The sequence below is a fragment of the Heptranchias perlo genome, chromosome 9 (assembly GCF_035084215.1).
Source record: "Heptranchias perlo isolate sHepPer1 chromosome 9, sHepPer1.hap1, whole genome shotgun sequence".
Lineage (NCBI taxonomy): Eukaryota > Metazoa > Chordata > Chondrichthyes > Hexanchiformes > Hexanchidae > Heptranchias > Heptranchias perlo.
In genome coordinates this window covers 54,084,936-54,111,281 of record NC_090333.1, presented here as the reverse complement: position 1 = coordinate 54,111,281, position 26,346 = coordinate 54,084,936, and the positions used below count along the sequence as shown (strand labels likewise).

Sequence of the window (26,346 nt, the reverse complement as noted above, 5' to 3'; positions counted from 1 at the left end):
GATTTGAGAACCTTTTCACTCATTCATCTGACGAAGGGGATAATCTCCAAAAGCTTGTGATTTTAAAATAAATTTGTTGGACTATAACCTGGTGTTGTAAGATTCCTTACATTTGTCCACCTCAGTCCACATCTCCACATCATGTTTCTTTTTGAGCAGAGTGTTTAAGCCTGTAAAATTACATTGCTTTCATTACTACCCTACATACAATTGATTATCTTAAGTCAAAAAAATTTCTATGCAACAGTTAACCTTACCATAAGACCATAAGAGATAAGAGCAGGAGTAGGCCATTCAGCCCCTCGAGTCTGCTCCGCCATTTAATAAGATCATGGCTGATCTGATTTTTACCTCAGTTCCACTTTCCTGCCCTTTCCCCATTATCCTTTGACTCCCTTGCTGATCAAAAATTTGTCTAACTCAGCCTTGAATGTATTCAATGACTCAGCCTCCACAGCTTTTTGGGGTAAAGAATTCCAAAGATTCACAACCGTTTGGGAGAAGAAATTCCTCCTCATTTCCGTCTTAAACGGGTGACCCCTTATTCTGAGACTATGCCCCCTAGTTTTAGATTCCCCCATGAGGGGTAACATCCTCTCAGCATCTACCCTATTGAGTCCCCTCAGAATCTTGTATGTTTCAATAAGATCTCCTCTCATTCTTCTAAACTCCAATGAGTGTAGACCCAACCTGTTCAATCTTTCCTCATAAGATAACCCTTCCATACCCAGAATCAACCTAGTGAACCATCTCTGAACTGCCTCCGATGCAAGTATGTCCTTCCTTAAATAAGGGCACCAGAACTGTACGCAGTACTCCAGGTGTGGTCTCACCAGCACCCTGTACAGTTGTAGCATGACTTCCCTGCTTTTATACTCCATCCCCCTAGAAATAAAGGCCAATATTCCATTTGCCTTCCGGATTACCTGCTGCACCTGTATGTTGACTTTTTGTGTTTCATGTACAAGGACACCCAGATCCCTCTGTACCGCAGCATTTTGTAGTATTTCTCCATTCAAATAATATTTTGCTTTATTTTTCCTCCCAAAGTTGGATGACTTCACATTATCCCACATTATATTCCATCTGCCAAATTTTTACCCATTCGTTTAACCTGTCAATATCCCTTTGCAAACACTTTGTGTCCTCATCGCAACTTGCTTTTCCACCTATCTTTGTATCATCAGCAAATTTGGCCACAAGACACTCTGTTCCTTCATCCAAGTCATTGATATATATATTGTAAATAGTTGAGGCCCCAGCACTGATCCCTGCGGTACCCCACTAGTTACAGATTGCCATTTTGAAAACGACCCTTTTATCCCGACTCTTTATTTTCTGTTAGTTAGCCAATCCTCTATCCATGCCAGTATATTACCCCCAACACCATGAGCTCTTATCTTGTGCAGTAATCTTTTATGTGGCACCTTATTTAATGCCTTTTGGAAATCCAAATATACTGCATCCATTGGTTCCCCTTTATCCACCCTGCCTGTTACTTCCTCAAAGAACTCTAATAAATTTGTCAGACATGATTTCCCCTTCATACAATCAAGCTTCTCTGTATCTACTCAATCGAATTCTTTTATCAAGTTTAAATACCTCCATTAGATCACCCCTCAACCTTTTAAACTCAAGGGAATACAACCCAAGTTTATGCAACCTGTCCTCAAAACTTAACCCTTTAAGTTGTGGTATCATTTTGGTGATCTGTGCTCTAAGCCCCTCATATCCTTCCTGAGGTGCGATGTCCAGAACTGAATGGAATACTCCAGATGTGGTCTCACCAAGGTTCTGTACTGAAGCATAACTTCCTCCCCATTGTATTCCAAACCCTTTAAAACAAAGGCCAACATTCCATTGGACTTGTTGATTACTTTTTGTACCTCAACTCTAGCTTTTAGTGATTTTAGTGAACCTAGACATCAAAATCCCCTTGCTTCTCTGCAGTTTCTAGTCTCTCGCCATTTAGAAAATATTATGATTTGTCTTTCTTGCATCCAAAGTGGATGACCTCACACTTTCCCACATTAAACTCTATCTGCCACAGTTTTGCCCACTCAGTTAATCTGTCTGTCCCTTTGTAACTTCCTGCTCCCATCTACACAACTCACTGTTCCTCCTAACTTAGTGTCATCTGCAAACTTGAATATATGAAAAGCTGAGGCCCCAGTAGAGATCCCTGGGGAATACCACTTGTCACATCCCGCCAATCAGAGTGCATTCCCTTTATCTCTAATCTGTCTCCTACCTCCCAACCAATTTTCAACCTGTGTCCTACAGTTACCTCCAATTCTATGCACTCTCATTCTTGCTAATTATCTCTTGTGCGGAACCGTATCTCAAGCCTTCTGTAAGTCCGTATAGACAATATTCATAGACACTCCCCTGTCCTCCTCACAAAAATCAACTAGATTAGTCAGACATGACCAACCCATCTCAAATCCATTCTGACTCTCTTTGATCAACTCATACTTGTTCAAATGCACAGTCACTCTGTCCGTGATGATAGATTTCAGAAACTTGCCTGCAACTGACGTTAAACTGACATCTGTAGTTTCCTGGTTTCTCCCTCCTTCCTGTCTTAAATAATGGAGTAATATTTGTAATTTTCCAATCCAAGGAATTCCTGAATCTAGAGAGCTTTGGAAAATTATTATGAACTAATCTGTAGTTTCCCCACCTTTTTTAATACCCTAGGGTGGAAACCATCAGGTCCTACAGACTTGTCAATGTTCAGTCCCATTATTTTCTCCATTACCATTTAAAAAAATTATATTAAATCCACTGAGTTCCTCCCCTTGACTTATTTTAGGTTCCTTTGCACCTCTGGTATTTTGTCCTCTTGCTTTACTGTGAAAATGGCTACAAAGTACTCATTTAACAAATCTGCCATTTCCTTATTGTCCATTATAGTCTCACCTGCATCTGTTTTAATGGGCCCCTCACCCCACACTTTCTCAATATAATTCATAAAAACCTTTATTAGTTTTGATATCTCTTACAAGTTTTTGTTCATACTCCCTTTTTCCACCGCTTGCTTTTTTGTATCTTTTGTTTTTTATACTTATCCCCCCTTTCCACTTTTTTTTTGCATTTGTGTAAACCTTTTCTTTCAGTTTAACACTGTCACTTATCTTTGTTAACCATGGTTGCTTAAATGCACAAGTGGAGCTTTTGCCTTTTGGGGGTATGTACTAGTTTTGTATTGTACCAAATACTTCTTTGAACACTTCCTGCTGTTTGTAGGTTTACCCATTAACAGTTGAGCACAATGTACTGCCGTCAGTTTATTTCTCATCTTTTCGAAGTTTGCTGTAATTAAATTTAAAACCTTGGTTTGTGACTCCTTCTTTTCCCCCTCAAACCTAATATCAAATTCAGTCATATTATGGTCACTATTTACAAATGTTCCCTTACAGTCAGATTGTTAACTAATTCTGGTTCTTAACTGATCACTAAATCTAGGGTATGGCCTTATCCCTTCTGGTTCTAAAACATACAGTTTCAGAAAACTCCCGAATACATTCCAGAAATTCATTGGCTTTACGACTTGAGCTATTTTGCTTCTCCCATTATAACCACATTGTTTCTGCCACATCCTCCCCTGATCTTCGTCTTTATACAATCCCCCATTACATCACTGTCTGGAGATCTGTAGCTAACTTCCACCAGAATCTTGCATCATTTACTGTTCCTTAGTTCTCCCCATACTGTATCCTCTGCCTGTTCATCCTCATTGATATCTTTTCTTTCCACTGCTGTGATTTTGTCTTTATCAATTTTGCTACTACTCCTTCATCAATTTCCCTGTCCTTTCTGAAGATTCTATAGCCTGGAATATATAGCTCACAATCATGCCCAGCTTGCAGCCAAATCTCTCTAATGGCTACTTAATCATATCCTTTAAGCTGATTTTGTTCTAATTTGTTTTGTTTCTTATGCTATGTGCATTTGTGTACATAGTCCTTGTTTGGGTAACTCCCCACCCTACCCATTTGGTTTATTTCTCTCACTTTTTGACCTATCACACTTTTGATTGCTGATGCTCTGCACCTTGCTGTACAGGCAATTTAATATGGTTTTATTTTTCATCGATCCTACTTTATTTTTAACATGATGTGGAGATGCCGGTGATGGACTGGGGTTGACAAATGTAAAGAATCTTACAACACCAGGTTATAGTCCAACAATTTTATTTTCAAATAAAATTGTTGGACTATAACCTGGTGTTGTAAGATTCTTTACATTATTTTTAACAGGTATTTTATTATTACCTCTTATAAATACTCAGGAACAGAAAAGATTATATTATCTTTATCTTCTCTGACCTTTTCTCTTATCCCCTCTTTTTTTATCTTTAGGTTATTAATTTTTCCAACCACACCCTCCCCCTCTTTATTGGTTTAAACTCCTTTCTACAGTCCTGTTTATCCTTTCTGCTAGGACATTGATCCCTGCTGGCTTCAGGTGCAGCCTGTCCCAGGGGTATGGCTCTTTCCTGTCTCAGGCCTGCAGTGTTGCCAAAAAGAGTAATAAGCCTGAGGATTGGGAGGGTTTTTGAAATCAGCAAAGGATGACCAAGAAATTGATAGAGGGAGAAATTGAAAAGCAATATAAAAACAGATTGTAAGAGCTTCTACAAGTACATAAAAAGGAAGAGATTAGTGAATGTAAACGTGGGTCCCTTGTAGGCAAGACAGGAAAAATTATAATGGGGAATGAGGAAATGGCAGAGATGTTAAACAAATATTTTGTATCCGTCTTCACAGTAGAAGACACAAAAAACATACCAGAAATAGAGAGGAACTTAAAGTAATTAAGATTAGTAAAGAAAAAGTACTGGAGAAATTAATGGGACTAAAAGCTGACAAATCCCCTGGACTACGTCCTAGGTTTTAAAAGAGGTGGCTGCAGAGATAGTGGATGCATTGGTTTTGATCTAGAATCTAGGGAATTCTGGTAGAACGGTTCCCCTGGATTGGAAGGTAGCAAATGTAGCTATTCAAGAAAGGAGGGAAGAGAGAAAACAGGGAACTATAGGCCAGATGGCCTGACGTCAGAAGTAGGGAAAATGCTAGAATCTATTATTAAGGACGTAGTAACGGGGCACTTAGGAAATCATATGATTAGGCAGAGTCAACACAGTTTTATGAAAGGGAAATCGTGTTTGACCAATCTATTAGGGTTTTTTGAGGGTGTAACTAGCAGATAGATATGAGGGAACCAGTGGATGTAGTATGTTTGGATTTTCAAAAGGCATTCGATAAGGTGCCACACAAGAGGTTGTTACACAAATTAGGGCTCAGGATTGGGAATACTATATTAGCACGATTTGAGGATTGGTTAACGGATTGGCAGATTGTAACTAGTGGGGTGCCGCAAGGATCAGTTCTTGGTCCTCAGGTGTTTACAATCTATAGCAATGACTTAGAGAGGAGCAAGTGTAATGTAGGTGGGAAAGTAAGCTGTGAGGAGGCGCAAAAAGACTGCAAAGGGATATAGACCGGTTAAGTGAGTGGGCGAGAAGGTGGAAGATGGAGTATAATATGGGGAAATGTGAGATTATCCACTTTGGTAGGAAGAATAGAAAAGCAGAATATTTTTTAAAAGGTGAGACTAAGAAATGTTGGTGTTCAGAGGGATTTGGGTGTCCTTGTACACGAATCACAGAAAATTAACATGGCGGTACAGCAAGCAATTAAGACGACAAATGGTACGTTAGCCTTTATTGCAAGGGGGTCTTGCTGCAATCATATAGGGCTCTGGTGAGACCACACCTGGGGTACTGTATACAGTTTTGGTCATCTTACCTAAGGAAGGATATACTTGCCTTAGAGGGTGCAACAAAGATTCACTAGATTGATTCCTGGGGTGAAAGGTTTGTTCTATGAGGAGAGCTTGAGTAAAATGGGCCTATATTCTCTGGAGTTTAGAAGAATGAGAGGTGATCTCATTGAAATGTATAAAATTTTTAGAGGGCTTGACAGGATAGATGCTGAGGGGCTGTTTCCCCTGGCTGGAGAGTCTAGAACTAGAGATCATAGTCTTAAGATAAGGGGTCAGCCATTTACGACTAAGATGAGGAAAAATTTCTTCAGAGGTTTGTGAATGTTTAGAATTCTCTACCCCAGAGGGCTATGAATGCTCAGCCATTGAGTGTAACCAAGGCAGAATGATAGATTTTTGGACACTAAGGGATCAAGAGAGATGGGGATAAGGCAGGAAAGTGGAGTTGAGGTAGAAGATCAGCCATTATCTTATTGAATGGCGGAGCAGGCTCGAGAGGCTGTATGGCCTATTCCTATTTCTTTTGTTTTTATGGTGCCTGCGTCCTATGAAAAGGGACCCCTTCTTTGCAAACCAGTCCTTCAGTCATGCTTTTACTTTCCAGATCTGATTGTCCCTTGCCAATGAGCACATTGCTCGGGTTGTAATTTGGAGATTACCACCCTCTAGGTCCTGCTTTTTAGTTTAACGCCTAAGCAGGACCTCCTCCCTGTTCTTATGTTGTTGATCCGACATGGATCACAACATCTGGTTCTTCCCCCTCCCTTTCTAAGTTCCCTTTTAGCCGATTTTAAATATCCCTTATCCTGGCACCGGGTAGGCAACAGACCCTCCTGGACACACTATCATGGCTGCAGAGGAAACTTTGTATTCCCCTAATTATCAAATCCCCCTAGAACTACAACCTCTCTATTCTGTTGGTGTCCCACCCCCTCACTCTTGGACTACCTCCAGCTCCATGGTGCCTTGGTTAGCATTCTGGCTATCCTCCCCACAGGATTCCTTCCTGCTGACTGTCAGTCACACATACCTCTTCCTGTACCTGTATCTCTCTACTTGTACCTCACCCTTTTGGACTACTGTGTTGTAATGCTCTTCTGACTTTATAGAGGCCTTAAAATTCAATCTTTTTAATTAAAAATGGGGCGAGAGATAGGACCCCAAAGTTAGGTCACACCCATCTTGTTTCTTTGTATGATTTTAAGAGATTATTTTCTTCTAAATTTTCTCCATTTGCTGGAGCTATCTGATTGGGTTAACTTTTATTGCTTGTGTTACTGTGAGGATTTTTTTTTACTTTGTTTCTGTTCTATGTAATGAACCTGTTTAAGATGCTCTGTATGTTGATATCTTTACACTTTCATTGTTGTAAAGAAATCTGGATTTCTCGAGAGGGCACCAAGGAATAGTGGGAGACAAGGAAGGGCAGCAACTAAGGACACGCCATCAGCGATTACTAGCTTTGGGAAAGTGGATAGCAGAAAATCATTCCAGGTATACTGTAACTGAAAAAAAGGGTATAAAAGTCACTGTACTTCTGGACAAATTAAATGTCTACTGCTTAGATCGGCTGAAAGTGGCTATAAGTGAGGAAAGATTGAAATCAATTGTATTTTAACTTTTTAATTTCTTTTTAGTATTTTCAGAAAATAGACAATAGCTGCTCCCTGATGACTCAGCAAGTTTATCCAATGGTGTCTTATGACCAGGAAGGTCCTTAGTTTGATTTCTTTGCATTGAGTTATCTGGTCTCTTTGAGGTGTCTACAATTGGCCTCAGTGCCCAGATTTAAGTTTGCTGATCCTGATCGCTATCCAGCAACCCCTGCTGAAATTGCATGTCTGTGGACATTGGTCAAGGACAGTATTGGGCTTGTCGCAGTCAAAGCCCCTTCTAGTATTCTCTGTCTAGGCTCTCACTAGGCCGAGGTATTAGAGGGTGATGGAATTGCGTGCCTGCAAGATGGGAGGGGGGAGAAAACTGAAAAAAATGCAATTGAATGTAGGTTGTATCATCGTAAAAGTCACACCTCAGAATTTTATGCTGGATGGCCAAGCAGTAAACGATTGTGTTCACAAATTGTAACATCAAAATTGTATGTTATAACAATATTTGTGACTGAGAGAGAGACTTGGGCATGAAATGGTATTTATATTAAAACCAGATGCTTTGACTTTTTTTTATTGGTGCTGTGAAATTGAATGTAGATTTTTATTTTCCCAATTAGTGCTGCAGTGAAGCACTGGAGCTCGGACAGCTCCACATTGGTTCAACCTTCACATACAATAGAATATTATCTGTCATTCTGTGGACAAAATCACTTTGGGGCACTTCCCTTTTAAGAAGGTTGCATATACCACCACATAGGTTCTTTTGTTTCTCGCCACCTCACAGTCTTCTTTAAATAGTGAAGTGCCTTCCAGATTCAGCAGAAGGGTAAGGTGTGGCCAGCTCATGTCTAAATGGCTGCCCCTCCTCCTTGAATGTTGAAGCTCAGATCTTTCAGATAAAGACAACATGGGGCCCAACTTGGCACAAAATCCTCATCTAATCCTCAGCAAAGAAATTCAGTGTAAGAAGCGAACAATTGGAAGATTGTAGGCTACCACTAATGTTTTCAGTACTTCTAACAAACTGTTCAAATCTGGTTGTCCCTGGGGTACTTAACTACTCTTGCTTTCACTTAAAGGGGTTTATAGTGCAGCTGCAGTGGGAAATCAAATTTATTTAATTGCTTAAATGTGTCTAAAATCTACAAGTTAGGGTTTCAATGTTTAAAGATTTATTCAAAGTTTCAGTGAATTTTATTGAGTACATAAATGACTATAAAATACTTTTGCTAAACATAGAAACAGGAGTAGGCCATTCAGCCCCTCTAACCTGTTCCGCCATTCAATTAGATCATGGCTGATCTGTACCTCATCTACCAACCACATGCCTTGGAACCATAACCCTTAATACTCTACCTAAAAAAAAAACTATTTCAGTTTTTAAATTTTCAATTGACCTAGCCTCAATAGCTTTTTGGAGGAAGTGAGATCACGATTTCTACTTCCCTTTGTGTGAAGAAGAGCTTCCTGACATCACCTCAGAACGGCCTAGCTCTCAAACAAGGTTATGCCCCCTAGTTTTGGACTCCACCACCAGAGGAAATAGTTTCTCTCTATCTACCCTATCAAATCCTTTAATCATCTTAAACACTTCAATTAGATTACCCCTTAATCTTCTATACTCCAGGGAATACAAACTTAGTTTATGCAACCTGGCCTCATAATTTAACCCTTTTAGCCCCCTTAAGCAGGTTCTATACAAGTATTTGCTCACAATTTATTTTACTTTCTCAGACTTATCCAGAGCAAAAATGAAGAAGGAAAACTACTGTTTGTAACTGACATCCCAGAACTGGTTAATGAAGATTCTTCTGAGACAAAGGATGGCCTGATCCTGCTGGAACCTCCCTTTTCAGAACCTAGTAGCATTGAAATTGGTCAGGGTCTAAAGTCTGTCTTGTCCTCAGGCAAGACTCAGAGTAACAGTTCAGAAAGTGGCGAGAAACTGGTTACCTTCAAAGAGAATATTAAACCACGAGAACAGAATCGGAATCACCATCAGAAAGAATGCATGAAGGAAAGATGGGACTATAACAAAGGAAATGATATTGCAAACAAAATGGATGTAAAAAGAGACAGCAATAAGAGAAAGACTGAACCAAAGAAAAACAATCAGGAGAAGAACCTGGAACATGCACGGAAACAGAATGTGGCAGTGCAGGTAGGGAGCCACTTCCTAGATTTGAAATATATGGCTTCTTGTGATGGAAATCAGATCTTCCATTTACAAAATGATTGCACTTAAATATGCTTTGAAAGTTCATAGGCAGCACATGGGATGTGAGGTGAAAACCAAAAACAGTTCTGCACTGAGGCACATGGATGATCTTGTTTAACTGGACTATTTTGTAAGAGAAACATTTAAGCATATTAGAAAGAAAGAACTTAGATTTATACAGCGCTTTTCACAACCTTAGGGCGTCTTAAAGTACTTTGCAGTCAATTAATTACTTCTGAAGTGCAGACATTGCTTTCTAGACAAGCATAGCAGCCAATTTGTGCACAGCAAGGCCCTGCAAACAGCAAATGAGATAAGTGACCAGATAATCAGATTTTTGTGGTTGAGGGATAAATGTTGGCCCAGAATAGTGTGATTGGGATCTTTTATATCCACTTGAGAGGGCAGATAGGACTTTGGTTTGACCTCTCATTCAAAAGATGGCACCCCTGACAGTGCAGCACTCCCTCAGTACTGTACTGAAGTGTCAGCCTAGATTATGTGCTCAAATCGTGCTCAAATGTCAACCAGGCTGGCTGCCAGGCGTGAAACCCGGAGAGCACGTTAATCACCAATTATGATCCGATTGCATCGGAAACGGTAAGGTTTGTTTATTCAGGTTTGCCATGCACAACTTCACCCCGTCGCTGCCAACCCACCACCATTTCAAAATTGAGTCCTTGATGTATGCTTTTGTTTTTTGTGTTTTTTAGTTTTGATTACTTTTATAGAGAAATGGATCATCATGACGATGATGGAGATAGAGTTGAAAATTGATTTAAAATGAAACTTTAAATTAAGTTTCACAAGTATTGGTACAAATTGCTGGTTTCAATAAATGCTAAATTTTGAGACTGTTCTGTTTTGCTAGCTAATGTTACTGCCCGTAGGAAGCTTTTTCTTTTACCCACTTTCGATTCTGATAAGCCTTACTGAAGCCTAAAAGATTTGGTACTCGATGCTGTAACTTAAGAGGGCAGGAAAAGAGACAAGGGGAATATATTGCACTAAGTTGAAGGATATCTGAGTCAGTAACTTTGCTATTTCCATATTGTGCTTCAGAACTGCTGGTTTGAAGCTGTTGTTCTATGTAGAATTTCTCTACTCCCCACCCCCCCACCCCATTCCCTTATTACATCATGAATGAGTACTGTCCCCAATATTAACACTGGAGTAGAACTTCATATTACAGGAGGGAGACTCTTACATAAAAAGTCTGCTCTGAAGAGTTGTGAAGAATAAAAAAGACAAGAAATGATCAAAACACTATTACCATTTAAGAGTTTTGGTCATTTGAGTGGAATATACTTTCCCCCTAAAAGGCTGATGTGACACCTTGCTCTACTTCTCCAGCACTTCTACTGCATCTTTGTTGTCTGACTGCTTGTCCAACTTCCGATCTTGGATGAGCCGCAATTTCTTCCAGTTAAACCAAAGCCATTATCTTCAGCCCTCACCACAAACCCTGTATTTTTGCCAGTGATTCCATCCCCCGTCTCGCGTTGAACCAAACTGTTTGCAACCTTGGCGTTCTATTCAACACTGAGCTGAGCTTTCAACCTAATATCTTCTGCATCACAAAGACTATGTACTCCTAACACCTTATGCTCTATCTGCTGAAAAGCCTTATCCATGCCTTCGTCGTCACCTGATATAATTTACTTCAACCTACCAGGCTGACTTTCCATCCTTTATAAACTTCAGCTCATCCAAAACTCTGCTGCCCGTATCCTATTTTGCTCACCTGACACTCCAATTCTCACTGACCTACATTGACCCCTGTTCTCAACGCCTCAAATTTAAAATTCGCCTCCGTGTGTTTAAATCTCTCCTGGGCCTTCCCATTCCTTATTTCTAACATCCTCCACTGCTACAACCTCTGCTCCCCTGAACACTCTGTTCCTCATACTTGGCCTCTTGTGTACCCTGTTCCCCCTCACCCTCACCATTGGGATCCACACTCTGGAGATAGACCATTTGGTGGAGATTTAAGGAGTGCTGCCCATGAAACAGTTACCCTTCCTTGACATGAGTTACTTTGGGCAGGAACAAGAGGAATGTTGACAATTCAGCAAACATTTCATTGCTTCTGAAGATCCATTTTACTAATATGAATGTAAATAAGGATCAGCATTGGGTTCAATAGTTGTGAAGGAATCATTGGACACCGTGTCCTATTTCCCAACTGAACGGGTGTTTAGAACATGGGTAACTGCACAGCACAAACTTAATATGCAGTACTAAAAACTGAGAAAACGCAATGAAAACAATTGAGCTATCACACTGTAGAAAGTAAACCTTTACGCTGAAGAGCTTCCTGCAGAGGAATCACACACTTATCGTCACAAATTCACTGCCTCAGTGTAGTGAGTCAGTGTTAATTTCCGGCTCTTTGAAAACAGCTAAATGGGATAAGAAAGAACAAAACATTCTTTTATATAGTACCTTGCCACTGAAGATGTCTCAAAACCCTTCACATGGAATAAATTCTTTTGGTGATATTGGTTGAAGGAAAAATGTTGGCCAGGAGAACTCTACTCTTCGTTGAATAATGCTATAGGAAGAAAGGAATTTTAGGATTTTAACATCCACCTGAGCAGGCAGATGGGAACTTGGTTTAATGTCTCATCTAAATTACAGCATCTGTATATTGCCAGAGGACTGACGGACAGCTGATGTGGTTCCCAGATTTAGACAGGGAGATAGAATAAGTCCAGGGAACTATAGACCAGTTAGCTTAACGTGGGTGGTAGGAAAGATAATGGAATCTTTACTCGAAGATGTAATAGAAAAACATCGAGAAAGCGAAAATATAACAGAGTAGCCAGCACGGATTCCAAAATGGAAAGTCATGCTTGATCAACCTTATTGAATTCTTTGAAGAAGTAACAAAGAATAGACAAGGGTAATGCAATAGGTGTAATATATTTGGATTTTCAAAAGGCTTTCGATAGGGTACGACATAGTAGACTCGTGACTACGGTCAGAGCATATGGAGTCAGGGGACAAATCACAGAGTGGATAGCAAGCTGGCTACAAAACAGAAAACTGAGAGTAGGGGTTAAGGGTAGTTACTCGGACTGGCTAAAGGTGTACAAATGTAAGGAATCTTACAACACCAGGTTATAGTCCAACAGTTTTATTTGAAAATCACAAGCTTTCGGAGGCTTTCTCCTTCGAAGGAGAAAGCCTCCGAAAGCTTGTGCTTTTCAAATAAAACTGTTGGACTATAACCTGGTGTTGTAAGATTCCTTACATTTGTACACCCCAGTCCATCACCAGCATCTCCACATCATGGCTAAAGGTGGGAAGTGGTGTTCCACAGGGATCGGTGACAACTGTTGTTCACTATTTACATTAATGATTTGGACTTGGAAATCAGAAGTACAATTTCAAAATTTGCGGACAACACCAAATTTGGGGGGTATAGTTAACACAAAGGAAGAATGTGACAATATACAAGAAGACATTAATAAACATAGGAACATAGGAACAGGAGTAGGCCATTCAGCCCCTCGTGCCTGCTCTGCCATTTGATAAGATCATGGCTGATCTGTGATCTAACTCCATATACCTGCCTTTGGCCCATATCCCTTAATACCTTTGGTTGCCAAAAAGCTATCTATCTCAGATTTAAATTTAGCAATTGAGTTAGTATATATTGCCGTTTGCGGAAGAAGGTTCCAAACTTCTACAACCCTTTGTGTGTAGAAATGTTTTCTAATCTTACTCCTGTAAGGTCTGGCTCTAATTTTTAGACTGTGCCCCCTACTCCTAAAATCCCCAACCAGCGGAAATAGTTTCTCTCTATCCACCCTTTCTGTTCCCCTTAATATCTTATAAACTTCGATCAGATCACCCCTTAACCTTCGAAACTCTAGAGAAAACAACACCAATTTGTGTAATCTTGCCTCGTAACAACCCTTGAAGTCCGGGTATCATTCTAGTAAACCTACGCTGCACTCCCTCCAAGGCCAATATGTCCTTCCGATGGTGCGGTGCCCAGAACTGCTCACAGTACTCCAGGTGCAGTCCAACCAGGGTTTTGTATAGCTGCAGCATAACTTCTGCCCCCTTGTACTCTAGTCCTCTAGATATAAAGGGCAGCATTCCATTTGCCGCCTTGATTATTTTCTGCACCTGTTCATGACACTTCAATGATCAATGTATCTGAACCCCTAAGTCCCTTTGGTCATCCACTGTTTTTAACTTTTTACCATTTAGAAAGTACCCTGTTCTATCCTTTTTTGATCCAAAGTGGATGACCTCACATTTGTCTACATTGAATTCCATTTGCCACAGTTTTGCCCATTCACCTAATCTATCAATATCGCTTTGTAATTTTATGTTTTCATCTACACTGCTTACAATACCACCAATCTTTGTGTCATCGGCAAACTTAGATATGAGACTTTCTATGCCTTCATCTAAGTCGTTAATAAATATTGTGAATAATTGAGGCCCCAAGTCAGATCCCTGCGGGACTCCACTACTCACATCCTGCCAATGTGAGTACCTTCCCATTATCCCTACTCTCTGTCGCCTTTCGCTCAGCCAACTTCCTAACCAAGTCCGTACTTTTCCCTCGATTCCATGGGCTTCTATCTTAGCTAACAGTCTCTTATGTGGGACCTTATCAAATGCCTTCTGGAAGTCCATATACATAACATCCATTGACATCCCCTGTCCACTACTTTAGTCACCTCTTCAAAAAATTCAATCAGGTTTGTCAGGCACGACCTACCTTTCACAAATCCATGCTGGCTCTCTCTGATTAACTGAAAATTCTCGAGGTGTTCAGTCACCCTATCCTTAATTATAGACTCCAGCATTTTCCCCACAACAGATGTTAGGCTAACAGGTCTATAATTCCCCGGTTTCCCCCTCTCTGCTTTCTTAAAAAGCGGAGTGATATGTGCAATTTTCCAATCTAGTGGGACAGTTCCTGAATCTAGAGAACTTTGAAAGATTAAACATGCAAAATGGCTGAGTAAATGGCAAATTAATTTCAATATAGGTAAGTGTGAGGTGGTGTATTTTAGTAGGAAGAATAAGGAGCCCACATACTGCTTGGAAAATGAGAGTCTAAATAGGGTAGAGGGGCAAAGGGATCTATGGGTACAGATACACAAATCACAAGAAGTAGCAACGCAGGTTAATAAGGCCTTAAAAATAGCAAACCAAGCACTGGGGTTCGTTTCTGGAGGGATAGAATTGAAAAGCAGAGAAGTTATGTTAAACTTGTATGGAACCTTGGTTTAGACCACACTTGGAAAACTGTGCACTGTTCTGGTCTTCATATTATAAAAAGGATATAGAGACATTGGAGAAGGTGCAAGAAAGATTCACATGGATGATACCAGAACTGAAAGGATCTCCTTATCAGGAAAGGCTGAACAAGCTGGGGCTCTCTTTGAAGCGTGACCTTATCGAGGTCTTTATGATAATGAAAGGCTTTGATAGGGTAGACTTAGAGAAAATGTTTCCACTTATGAAGTGTCCAAAACTAGAGGTCATAAATATAAGATGGTCACTAATAAATCCAATAGTGAATTCAGGAGAAACTTCTTTATCCAAAGAGTGGTAAGAATGTGGAACATGCTACCACAGTAGTTGAGGCAAATAGCATAGATGCGTTTAAGGGGAAGGGCAGGAAAGTAGAGTTGAGGTAGATGATCAGCCATGATCTTATTGAATGGTGGGGCAGTACAGCCTACTCCTGCTCCTATTTCTTGGGTCAGCTTTTAAGGAACCACTTTTTTTGATTCTTATGCCTTATAATTTAGCAAATCTGGCATTGTTCATGCTGCCCTTACTATAAACTTAGAATGACAATGTTCGGAATGTTTGTGGCATGGAAATCTTGCTATCTCGGAAGGATAAAATATTATTTGATTCCGTAGATGGATCAAGGGTCTTTGTCAGCTGCTCGCTAGTCCGATACATTAGGAAGCATCATCTTCCTCTCCCCATCTGGTTTGAGTGACAGAGGCCATTGGGATGGTTTGGGTGAGGAAGAGATGGTTCTTTGCTTTTGTTTTGACTATATGGGAATAATTAAGTAACAAGGGACAACTTTTGGATCCAGAGTTTCACTGTGCTTTAGTATGATACTTGTGATCATACAAGGATGTGATGTTAATTGTACTTTTGTTTTGTGCTATTACCTGTGCAGTGCAAAGTGTTATACAGCATATTTATTTGACATTACTGTCAATAAAAGAGAACTTCAGCTTAAAAAAAGTCTCAAGGTGGGCAGTCTAATAGCTGCAATGCCAGAGCAATGGTTTGTCAGCTGGGATACTTGCATTTGTATTCCAGTATCCACTGACATTTGTACTCTTCAAACAAGATCTTGACCAGATTCATTTGGGAGACATTGAAAGATCCTTTCTGGAACCTACAGATGTGCCTTGTGGGTCGATCAAGAAGAGACATTTGTAGGGGCATATGGGTTGGAGTGCCCCACCAAGGTGATGGAGGAAACTGAATCTTGGGCATGAATTAGGAAATGAATGGTTAAGATTTTATGATCTTTTATACTGGCTGTGGTGCCATACTTTATGGTCATTATGGCAGCTGAATTAGAGGTTTGCATGCTCTATCTTGTATTTGATAAATCTGGGAAAAATTAGAACGTTGTAATACCTTATCATAAATAAGCTAGGATTGACATGAGTCAGAATGTGATGTAGCATATTTTGGTTTGACATTATGGATTATAATGTACAACTTGTGTTTATCAGGTAAAAGCTCAGTCGGATTTGAGAAAGACACCTGTATCAGAGGCAAGGAAAACGCCAGTGACTCAGTCACAAAATCAAACCAGCAACTCACAGTTCATCCCCATCCACCATCCGGGAGCATTTCCTCCTCTTCCTAGCCGGCCAGGTGAATAAATGTATATTAAATTTTGGAAACATTACATGCAAAAACTGACCTTTCAAGCCTTGAAGTGCAGCTATAAATGGCACTACAAAGTGTTTCTGGTTTAGTTTTAAAACGATCCCAAGGGAATGTTGACAATTCACCATAAGCAACTGATTTGAGAGTGAATTTTTCAATTGGGTGTCAGTCAGAGCTATCTATTTAGCTCTCACCCAATAATTAGTGTGTAATGTGTTGACCCCACCTGATTTTGCAGAGTTAGCTTCATTTACATAGTGTGGTCAAGTTCCCAGTCCATATCTGGCAAATCATATAATCCCTAAACATATAGGGGTAGAGTTTCCTCTTTGGGCGCAATCGGCAATTGGGTGCAAATTGCACAGGCTAGGTTATAATCTGAGTTTCCTCTAAACGTATTAACATAATCACAAATGTAAAATCTTCCATGAACCAGCGCAATCTGGCAGCTTAAGAGTGTAATCATTTATTTTTTTTCTTTAAAAAAAATCCATTGATGTATTTAAGATGTATTTGAGTGGTAACCTAGTGCAGTGTTATTAATGTAGCTGAAAATGGGTTTATCACAAAAAATAAGCATTTTTAATGGTGTCTAGTCCTCCACCTGTGAGTAACCTGATTTTAAATCACTGAAAATGACTTAAGAAAGCTACACTGAACCATTTACTAGTTTCATTGGTGTGCACTAGTTAGTTTTTTAGTAAATTAAATATTTTTTAATATGTAAAAGCGTTTAAAACGTGCGTACTAGTGCCTGTGCGCCTAAGAAAATTAGCTTAATTTCAAGACCCTCCTCGAATGGCCACAGATGGGCACAATCGGCAGAAACTCGTCATCCTTGTTATTTCAATCAGGGGGTGTGGTCAGTTTTGTGGAAGGGGCCGGCTTTAGCACAATGATTTTTGAGCCAGCGCAAAAGATCGTGGAAACTCGAATTACGCTGGACGGAATTTACGTCCAGTGTATAACGAAATTCCACGATGTTTTACGGTGATTCGGCCGGATTGTGCTGATAAAGCCTACGCAATCTGGCAGAAACTCTACTGCATAGTCCCTAAACCACTGCTTACATGGGATGATATTTAAAGGCAAGTGGCTAGCTTTTTTGAAAAGAAAAATTAATTAAATGGCTGCTAATATTTTAAATTTATATTTCAGCTTTTCCAGAAGTTGTTAGGTAACAAAAGTGTCTGGCAAAATCAGTGCCTGACACAATAAATGTGAAGGCAGGAAAACAAATCTGTGACAAGTGATGGAGTGGCAGAGCACTCCAACTCTGTTTGGCTGGTAAAGTGGAGGTGGTGCAAGGAGGATGGCCCTGCTTTCCACTTGGGCACCCTCTCCATAGCACAACACTGCAGAATGCCTGGAAGGTGCAAGAGAGCCTTGCTGACCATTACTAGTAGTACATGTTGTATGGTGCATGTCAGCTGCAGGTATCTTTACAACAGATTGCATCGCACTAAGTTTGGCGGTCTGCTGCCCTGGAGCTGTGTTGCCAGTTTTGCGCAATCGTTGCGTAAATGTGGGTGAAAGGTAGCACAGTATGTTGCCAGTGCAACCTGACCTGCTTTGCGTTTTCCATCCCTCCTCCTCCTTCCTCCAAAAAGCATAAAGAAAGGGGATTCCCATTAAATTCATTGTCCCAATATCATGGATATACCATAAAAATGGCTGTGCCAGAAAACTTTGCACAACGCTTCCTGACTGACTAATTAGAAACAAAACGCAATAAAGGTACAGAAATAGTCTTAACATGCTATGGTAAACTATCTCTCTTTATCCTTCTTGTCCTGTCTACAGCCTTTGACACAGTTGACCACATCATCCTCCTCCAGTGCCTCTCCTCCGTCGTCCAGCTGGATGGGACTCCGCTCACCCGATTCCATTCTTTTCTATCCAGTCGTAGCCAGAGAATCACCTGCAATGGATTCTCTTCCCGCTCCTGCACCGTTACCTTTGGAGTCCCCCAAGGATCTATCCTTGGCCTCCTCCTACTTCTCATCGACATGCTGCCTCTCGGCAACCTCATTCGAAAACACAATGTCCAATTCCCCATTGCTGATGACACCCAGCTGTACCTCACCACCACCTCTTTCAACCCCTCCACTGTCTCTCATTTGTCACATTGTTTGTCTGACATCAAGTACTGAATGAGCAAAAATTTCCTCCAACTAATTATTGGGAAGACCGAAGCCATTGTCTTTGGTCCCCGCCGAAAACTCCATTCCCTAGCCACTGACTCCATCCCTCTTTCTAGCCACTGTCTGAGGCTGATCCAAACCGTTCACAACCTTGCCGTCCTATTTGACCGAGATGAGCTTCTGACCACATATCTGCTCCATCACCAAGACTGCCTATTTCCACCTCCATAACAGCGCCCATCTCCGTCCCTGCCTGACCTCATCTGCTGAAACCCTCATCCATGCCTTTGTTATCTCTAGACTCGACTATTCCAATGCTCTCCTGGCTGGCCTCCCACCTTCCACCCTCTATAAACTTAAGCTCATCCAAAACTCTGCTGCCCGTATCCTATCTCGCACCAAGTCCCATTCTCCCATCACTCCTGTGCTCGCTAACCAACATTGGCTCCCAGTCCAGTAACGCCTCAATTTTGAAATTCTCATCCCTGTTTTCAAATCCCTCCATGGCATTGCCCCTCCCTACCCCTGTAACCTCCTCCAGCCCTACAACCCTCCTAGATCTCTAAGCTCCTCCAATTCTTGCCTCTTGCGCATCCCCGATTTTAATCACTCCACCATTGGCGGCTGTACCTTCAGCTGCCTAGGCCCTAAGCTCTGGAATTCCCTCCCTAAACCCCTCTACCTCCTCTTTTAAGATGCTTCTTAAAACCTACCTCTTTGACCAAGCTTTTGGTCACCTGTCCTAATACCACCTTATGTGGCGCTCTGTCAAATTTTGTTTGATAACGCTCCTGTGTAGTGCCTTGGGACGTTTTACTACGTCAAAGGCGCTATATAAATGCAAGTTGTTATAAATCTTTCTATAGTGGTCTTAGAATATACTTCCTTTTAAAAAAAAACCCCATAGCAGCACTGAATGTCCATTTTATATGGGTGGGTAGATGACTGGGCACTCTACTGGCGTAAGTGTTGGGAAATCGTTTGGATGTCTAAATAATGTCATCTGGGCCTAATTTGGACTCCTTCATATCGTCTCCTTTTATACGACCAGGACATGTCTCTCACCTCTGCCGTGCGTATGTAATCCAAATTCCCTCTGTCCCTTCGTGTATGCATTTTGGCATTTGCTGCATACCTCAGCCCATTACTTCTATCACCCTTTTGCTTTCCCCAGCCCCCCTCGGGCCCTTATCAACCAGCCATGCCACCTTTAATTTCTTCTTTCTTGGGACTTTACCCCCTGAATTCCTACCCCAACCAATCACTACTGGTCTGCATTCCTATTCGCCTGCCACCGTTCCAGGCTTGAATCTTGCTAGAATAAACCTACAGCTACCCTCTGTGCCTCTTTTGGGATTCTCAAAAGGGCCTGTTGAGGCACCCATTGTGGCCATCTTAGCAGCAGCAACCTCAACTGCCCCATCCTTCTCTCTTGCCAAACTCCCCACCAGCACACCCTACTGGGATCTAACCTCACCAACCTCCTTCCTATCCCACTCGCCCCAACTACCACTGCCCCTTTGAATTTCGCTAGTTAATCAACAATCACTACTCCTCTCTGAATTTCCCTCAAGAATGTCCATTCACTTGTGAACAAGGCCCTTGGCATGCACAACCTTATTGTGGATGATTGCATTGACATCCTGATTTTTACTGAAACTTGGTTCATGGGTGGCAACACCTCGCTCTTTACTGAAGCCTCTCTGTTTGACTATACTTTCCACTACCTGTCCTGCTCTAACCACTGTGGAGGGCGTCATTGTGCCATTATTTGCAGAAATGGGAGAAATAAGTCAACCATCAAACCACTGATCATTAGTTGGCATGATGTCTTTCTCTCTGTCAGGACAGATTGGGGATTGGTATGCACACTGTATCATAACACTGACATGCCTGGAAACAATCCATAACAATGTCTTTTTATTACAGGGTTTCCTCCACCTCCCTTTCTAGTGTCACCGCCAGTTACTTTCCAGATGAATCCTGGCTATACATTTCCAGCTGGAGTCTCCATACCAGGACCCTTCCTCCAAGCCACTGGCCACCCCCAGTCAGGAAACCAGGGGCCAGGTGGGAAGCAGTCCCATGTCCCTTATAGCCAGCAGCGGCCATCAGGTCCAGGGCCAATAAACCAAGGACCCCAACAGCAACAATCTCAGCACCATCAACAGGTCACCCAGTCCCAATCACAACTTCAGGTTCAGGTTGTGAACCAACAACAGTCACCCACCAAGCCAGCACAGCAACTGGGAAAGAATCAACAGCACCATCTCGGACCTCAGCAGGTAAGCCGAGTGCGATAAATCCCAGAGTGTCGATGGAAAGTACTGCAAGTAAACAGAATAATTGCACTAGTTTTTTTTAAATTCAGTTTTTAATCCAAAAGCTGTCCTTCTCTGCTGTCTGAGCAGATTAGGGACTAATGTCAACACAGTGCATTTTGTGGAAGTGAGGTGGGAATGGGAATTAGCTAGTGTCTTCATTCTTTGAATGTGATCCTCAGCGTAATGGGCTTTTGCCTTCTGAGCATATAGGGCAAAGTTTTAAGTTACTTGGGTGTCTGGTAATGATCCACAATAGTATGTGTTTTTATTCTATTTCCCTATCTGATATCTCCGCCATTTACTTCTAAGAAAAATCTTCCATATACATTGACTAGATTTTCCTATATAAAGCAGATGTTATAAATGTTACTGAATCGATAGCGGTGTTTCTGATATCCACATTCGGAAAGAATGGAAATTTTTTTGCATTATTCACATGTGAATTCCATAACTGCTGTTTAAATAGTCATTTATAATGTCCACCTTTGTAGCAAAATATTAAAAATATATTTCTATGCTAATATTTTGTTTTGCAAGCCTGCTCTAAACACTGTGTTTAAGCTCGCTCGCTCTTGTAAGACTGTTTTGTGGAAGTGAGGTGGAAATGGGAATTAGCTAGTGTCTTCATTCTTTGAATGTTATCCTCAGCGTAATGGGCTTTTGCCTTCTGAGCATATAGGGCAAAGTTTTAAGTTACTTGGGTGAAGTAAACTGAGGCAACATGAGGTTGGGCCTTTACGTGGAGCAGTGTAGGATGGAGGACATTGTGTGTTAGCATTGTAACATGCATAAATTAGCTACAACTTTTTTTGTGACCTCCTGTCGGGTAGTATATGGAGGACGATTATCTAATTATCTAATTCAATGAATAAAAACCCTACTGAGAATAGGCAATTAATCTTTGGTTACTTACAATTAAAATCCTTTATTTTCTCACATTGAGTATCTGCAGGCTGACCAGACCAACCAGCTTTGGAATCAACATCATGTGGTCCCTTCTCCACATCAGAAGACTTCCATCCAGATGTCTTTGAAGCAACAGCCCTATTATATGCATCAGGACCCATTAAAGCTGTTTGAAAAATCACTTCAACAACAATCACAGCAAGTCCAAATGGAAAAGAACCTGAAGGCTTTCGCTATGGAACCATTTACCCAGAATCCTTCAGATGTCCAAAAATTGCAGGACTTTGCATGGGACTATGGTACGTTAAGCGTGTTTGACTACTCGTATGGCAAATGCACAATGTTGTGTGGAATTGAGTCATTCTCACTAAGCAAGACTCTGGTTCAATCGCGTGGTCTGAGTTACTTAGTCTCTCTGGCGGTGGTAGAGTGCTGCAATTGACGTGCACAGCTGAGGTAGGGAGGGGAAAATCAACTCTGGTTCTTCCTTCTGATTATTATCCAATAACTCTCCTGTAGAATGCACACATGTAGAAGCTGGTTGAGAATAGGATGAGACTCTGCGTCGTCCCCGCTTTGCTCACCCCGTTACCTCCCAATCCACCCCTTTACCATTGTTAAAGAGCCTGCCGGTGCTTAATGCCACAGCATGCATATGAAAAATGGAACTTTGGCGCAGGCACCATGTTTCAGTCTCAGTGCTCTCGGAAGAGGAGAAAAGAGAAGAAAATAAAAACCTTTATAGAGTGGAGCCAGCTGGATTGGCTTAATTGTTGAGATTGCCGACAGCATGGTGTATTGGACTGCCCTGTGGGCTGGAGAGCATTGAGTGAATATGATATGCTTTCTTTTTGCTAAGAGAGATGGAACAATTGGTGCAGTATAAAAGAAAATAAAAATCCTGTTTATCCCTGATTCTAGCTTCCCATCATCATTTTTAAGTGGCCCCATACATCTTTCATCCTTTGTTTACGGCAAATATATTTGAGAAAAAAAATGTTACTTAAGATGTTGTCACTGATCTTAGATTAAATGCTTCTCTTACTTTTATATTTTATGTAAAAAAAAATCTTTTGCTCAGTCCTTATAACTTTCCTTCCGACTCTCATCGCTTGTATGTTGCTTATCCCTAACACTAATTTTTCATACCTACTTAACCACATTTGTCCTTTATAACCCTTTAATCTGGTTTGATTTAGCCAGGATGAAGTTGACTGTAACCTCATTAACATTGCTTTCAGTACTTCTCTCTGTGGATTTCCCAACCCCTATTGTGTTCCAATTAACTTATTTAAGCTTATTTTCTGTTTTCTCAAAGTGTGCTCTTTTAGCTCTAATCATTAGGATCACAGAATCCTCAGAGCTTCCTGACTTCTGCCTTGCATACCATATATGGATCATTACTAAAGATTAAATCTAGAATAGCGTCTGATCACATTGTTCAACATATTGAATAAAAGCAATGCTCTTGTTTTCCCTCTGCTACTTTTCCAATTAACATTTCGGTGGCTGCAGTCCTCAATGATTAACATTGAGGTGATCTAATTAATGCTTTCAAGATTATGGTGGGAATTAATATTGATTCAGGTGAATTATTTATCGTTATGAAACGTTCAAATGAAAGGGGACATGTGCTAAAAACTAGGAACTTTGTAAAAAGGGAAATCAGGTGAAACTTTTTCACCTTGAAAGTAATTGAATTGTGAAATAAATTATGAGGGAGGACCTTTGAAATGGATTTTATTAGATGCATTTCTGGAAAGAGAACGGATTAGATGATCGTTAGGTATTGTTAATCTATGAAATGGGACAGGCATGTTAGGCCTAATGGGCTTTTCGTGTTACTAAAAATTCTTATGCTCTTGTGTCAGACATGCGGCATATGATGGGACATCAGCTGAATAATGATCGTATGGTGAAACGGCAGCAAGGGGTTTTCCGTTCGGATCAAGATAGTATGTCTAGAATGCAGTCGTACGAGGTAAGCTATAAATGAATGCAAATAAATAAAATTCAGTAGAAGATTTCAAAACAAAAGTTGAGATAATGTGCATATAAATTAGTTGGGCTTGTATTTCAATCCAGAGAAGTTAATTCCCACAAGTTTGTACCATTGAATTTGTATAATAGTTGTATTGTCAGAAACATTTAGATTCACTTCAACATTTAGTTTGAGATTTTTAACCCTCCTTGTTGCTCTTTTGTTCTTTAACGTAAGAAAATATTTTTCATGGTTAACCTGTCCAATTAAATAGTGGAATGTGAGAAAACTTCGCTTATGAAAATAAATAATTTAAAGAAGGCAGGAGAAGAGTAATGGGATCTCAGTTAATTCTCTAAGTACCATGGGGACATGTGAATTAAAATGAAATATATCTAAAATATCAGCTGAACTGACATTGATTTGGCAGCTTGGTATATTTTTGCTTTGGTCTGTTTCACTGTTAATCAGATTATCAATTTTTAGAAAAACTTTTCCAGTTTTCATTATCTGTAAATCTCTTCCAGTAAGGTTGAAATAATTTTGCAAGTTAAATCACCAACCCCTATGTAGTACATTATTACTGATATTCATGGCCATTTTGTAATATATCAGAGTAATCTTCAAGCAGCATCCTCAGTTGTTTATCTTCATCTCATTCTGTATCTATCCTATTCTACCTGACATGTTTTGTGCAATTTCAGTTAATCTTAACATTCAACAGCCTCTAAATCTCATTAAATGTTCTGTTTGTGCATTGCAGTTCTTTATATAGCTCTTCTCTAACATAGTTAATATACTAGTTAGTCCTGCTCAATGGATTGAGTGACATCCCTGCAATAATCCTCTTTAAAGTATTTCACTGTCTTTTAATGTTGCTTCATTGTAAAAGTAGAACTATTTGCATGTGGTATGAGATAAGGTAGTTTGTAGCGGTTTGTTTGTAAATATTACAAACGAAAGGTGAGTTTAAAAACTATATTGGGGGTTCCTCATAAACCTGAATTCATATAAATTAGTTAAGCAATTCACTTGGTTTATCAAAAAGGGTTTCTATCAATATTTTACAGTGTATACAGTAAAAATGATTTAATTTTCCTTGGTCCATTTTTATTCATGGTTAATGCTGTGCCTTAGACCATTTGAAATCATGCCTGGTCTTCACTTGTTAACTTCGGCTTCAGTGCTTCTAAGCAATTCCCATCCCCTCAAGTAAATTTCCAGCTATAGGATAAATCATGAATTTTGTCAGGAATCTTTATTGATGAACACATTTTCAGTATTTCTGGTTTTGAGGCCAGCTCTAAGACTTTGCTTATTTTTGTTTCCTCTCTCTGAGTATGCTTTCTTCCTCTGTTCTTCTTCTGTCTGTAGGATGCCAAGAGCTCACCTCTGTTGCCTCCTGATCTGTTAAAAAGTATTGCTGACTTTGAGGAGGAGGAAGAGCTGGCTTTTTCCAAACCCCATGATTTCTACCAGGCCTTGGCTGGCCCCCTTGGCAGTACTTCAGGGCGAGGTTTCTTTGTATGTACTTCTATGATCTTCTGTTTTCTGTCTTACATTTCCGTTCTTGATAAGTGCATAAAACAAAACATAGTTTTCAGTATTGTATCTATGCAAGCAACAGTGGCAGTACATTGCTGTATTCTGCTTACTCCACTGTGTTTCTCACTTAAAGGTAATGTTCTAGGCAAGTGACTTAATGGAGAATAAACTTGAGTATTTTGTGTTTTCTTTTTGAGGATGTGATTATGGATTACAGTATTCTGGTTATTTTGGTGCAAGTCACCACTACAGACTGATTAATTTAATTACAACTACACGTCTATCGTGTTTTTCTCCCCCTTTCTTTCCACCGCCCTTTTTCCTTGAAAATTTTTAGTTTAATTTTAAACTTTTTAAAACTGATATTTTTGTTTTTAATCTTTTTTCCCTCCAGGACTTAACCTCTACCCCCCCATAATGTTTGAAGTGACCATTACTGGCTTTGGATGCCCCCCCCCCCCCACCATTTTACACAGGGAGCTCCTGTTCAAGGCCCATTCGCCCTTCCACCTGCTATTTCATGGTGGTATCTCGACTCTGAGACTCGTTTTGCAACTACCCCCTTAAATGTCTCTTCCTCCACAACGCCATCTTGTGGCCCTGCTGCTCCTTACTAGTTGGATTCTTTGTGGCTGCTTTCATTGTATTAAATGGTCCCCACCTTCAGCCCATGTGGGCCACTACTTCTACTACCACTTGAATGTTTGTTCAGTTGAATAAATAGCTTTAAAAAGTGCTCACAGGATTAAATAAATAGATTAATAAGTCGTGATTGCTGATGGTCAGGGCGAGGGGAAATCAATGGCAGTAATTCGCTGCCAAACATCTTCATATTACAATTGTCATCATCGTCACTGTCCAGTCTCCCCTTATCCTTCTCCCCACTCAGTTAGTTCCACCTCTGCCTCCCTCCCCTCTCTCC

The 26,346-nt window shown here is 40.5% G+C and overlaps 1 protein-coding gene across 4 annotated transcripts in view; it reads left to right on the top strand.

Annotated features, from left to right (window-relative positions):
* The window catches only part of smg7 (SMG7 nonsense mediated mRNA decay factor), a 138,871-nt gene that overhangs the window by 89,086 nt on the left and 23,439 nt on the right, over window positions 1-26,346 (top strand). For 2 of the 4 annotated variants that reach the window (XM_067990464.1, XM_067990466.1), the window contains 7 exons: window positions 7,165-7,284; window positions 9,135-9,561; window positions 16,365-16,509; window positions 20,598-20,953; window positions 21,936-22,197; window positions 23,770-23,879; window positions 25,254-25,403. In XM_067990464.1, the coding sequence (XP_067846565.1) occupies window positions 7,165-7,284; window positions 9,135-9,561; window positions 16,365-16,509; window positions 20,598-20,953; window positions 21,936-22,197; window positions 23,770-23,879; window positions 25,254-25,403 (1,570 nt within the window). The remainder of the gene's footprint in view (window positions 1-7,164; window positions 7,285-9,134; window positions 9,562-16,364; window positions 16,510-20,597; window positions 20,954-21,935; window positions 22,198-23,769; window positions 23,880-25,253; window positions 25,404-26,346) is intronic. The other 2 variants (XM_067990465.1, XM_067990467.1) reach the window with 2 other exon arrangements.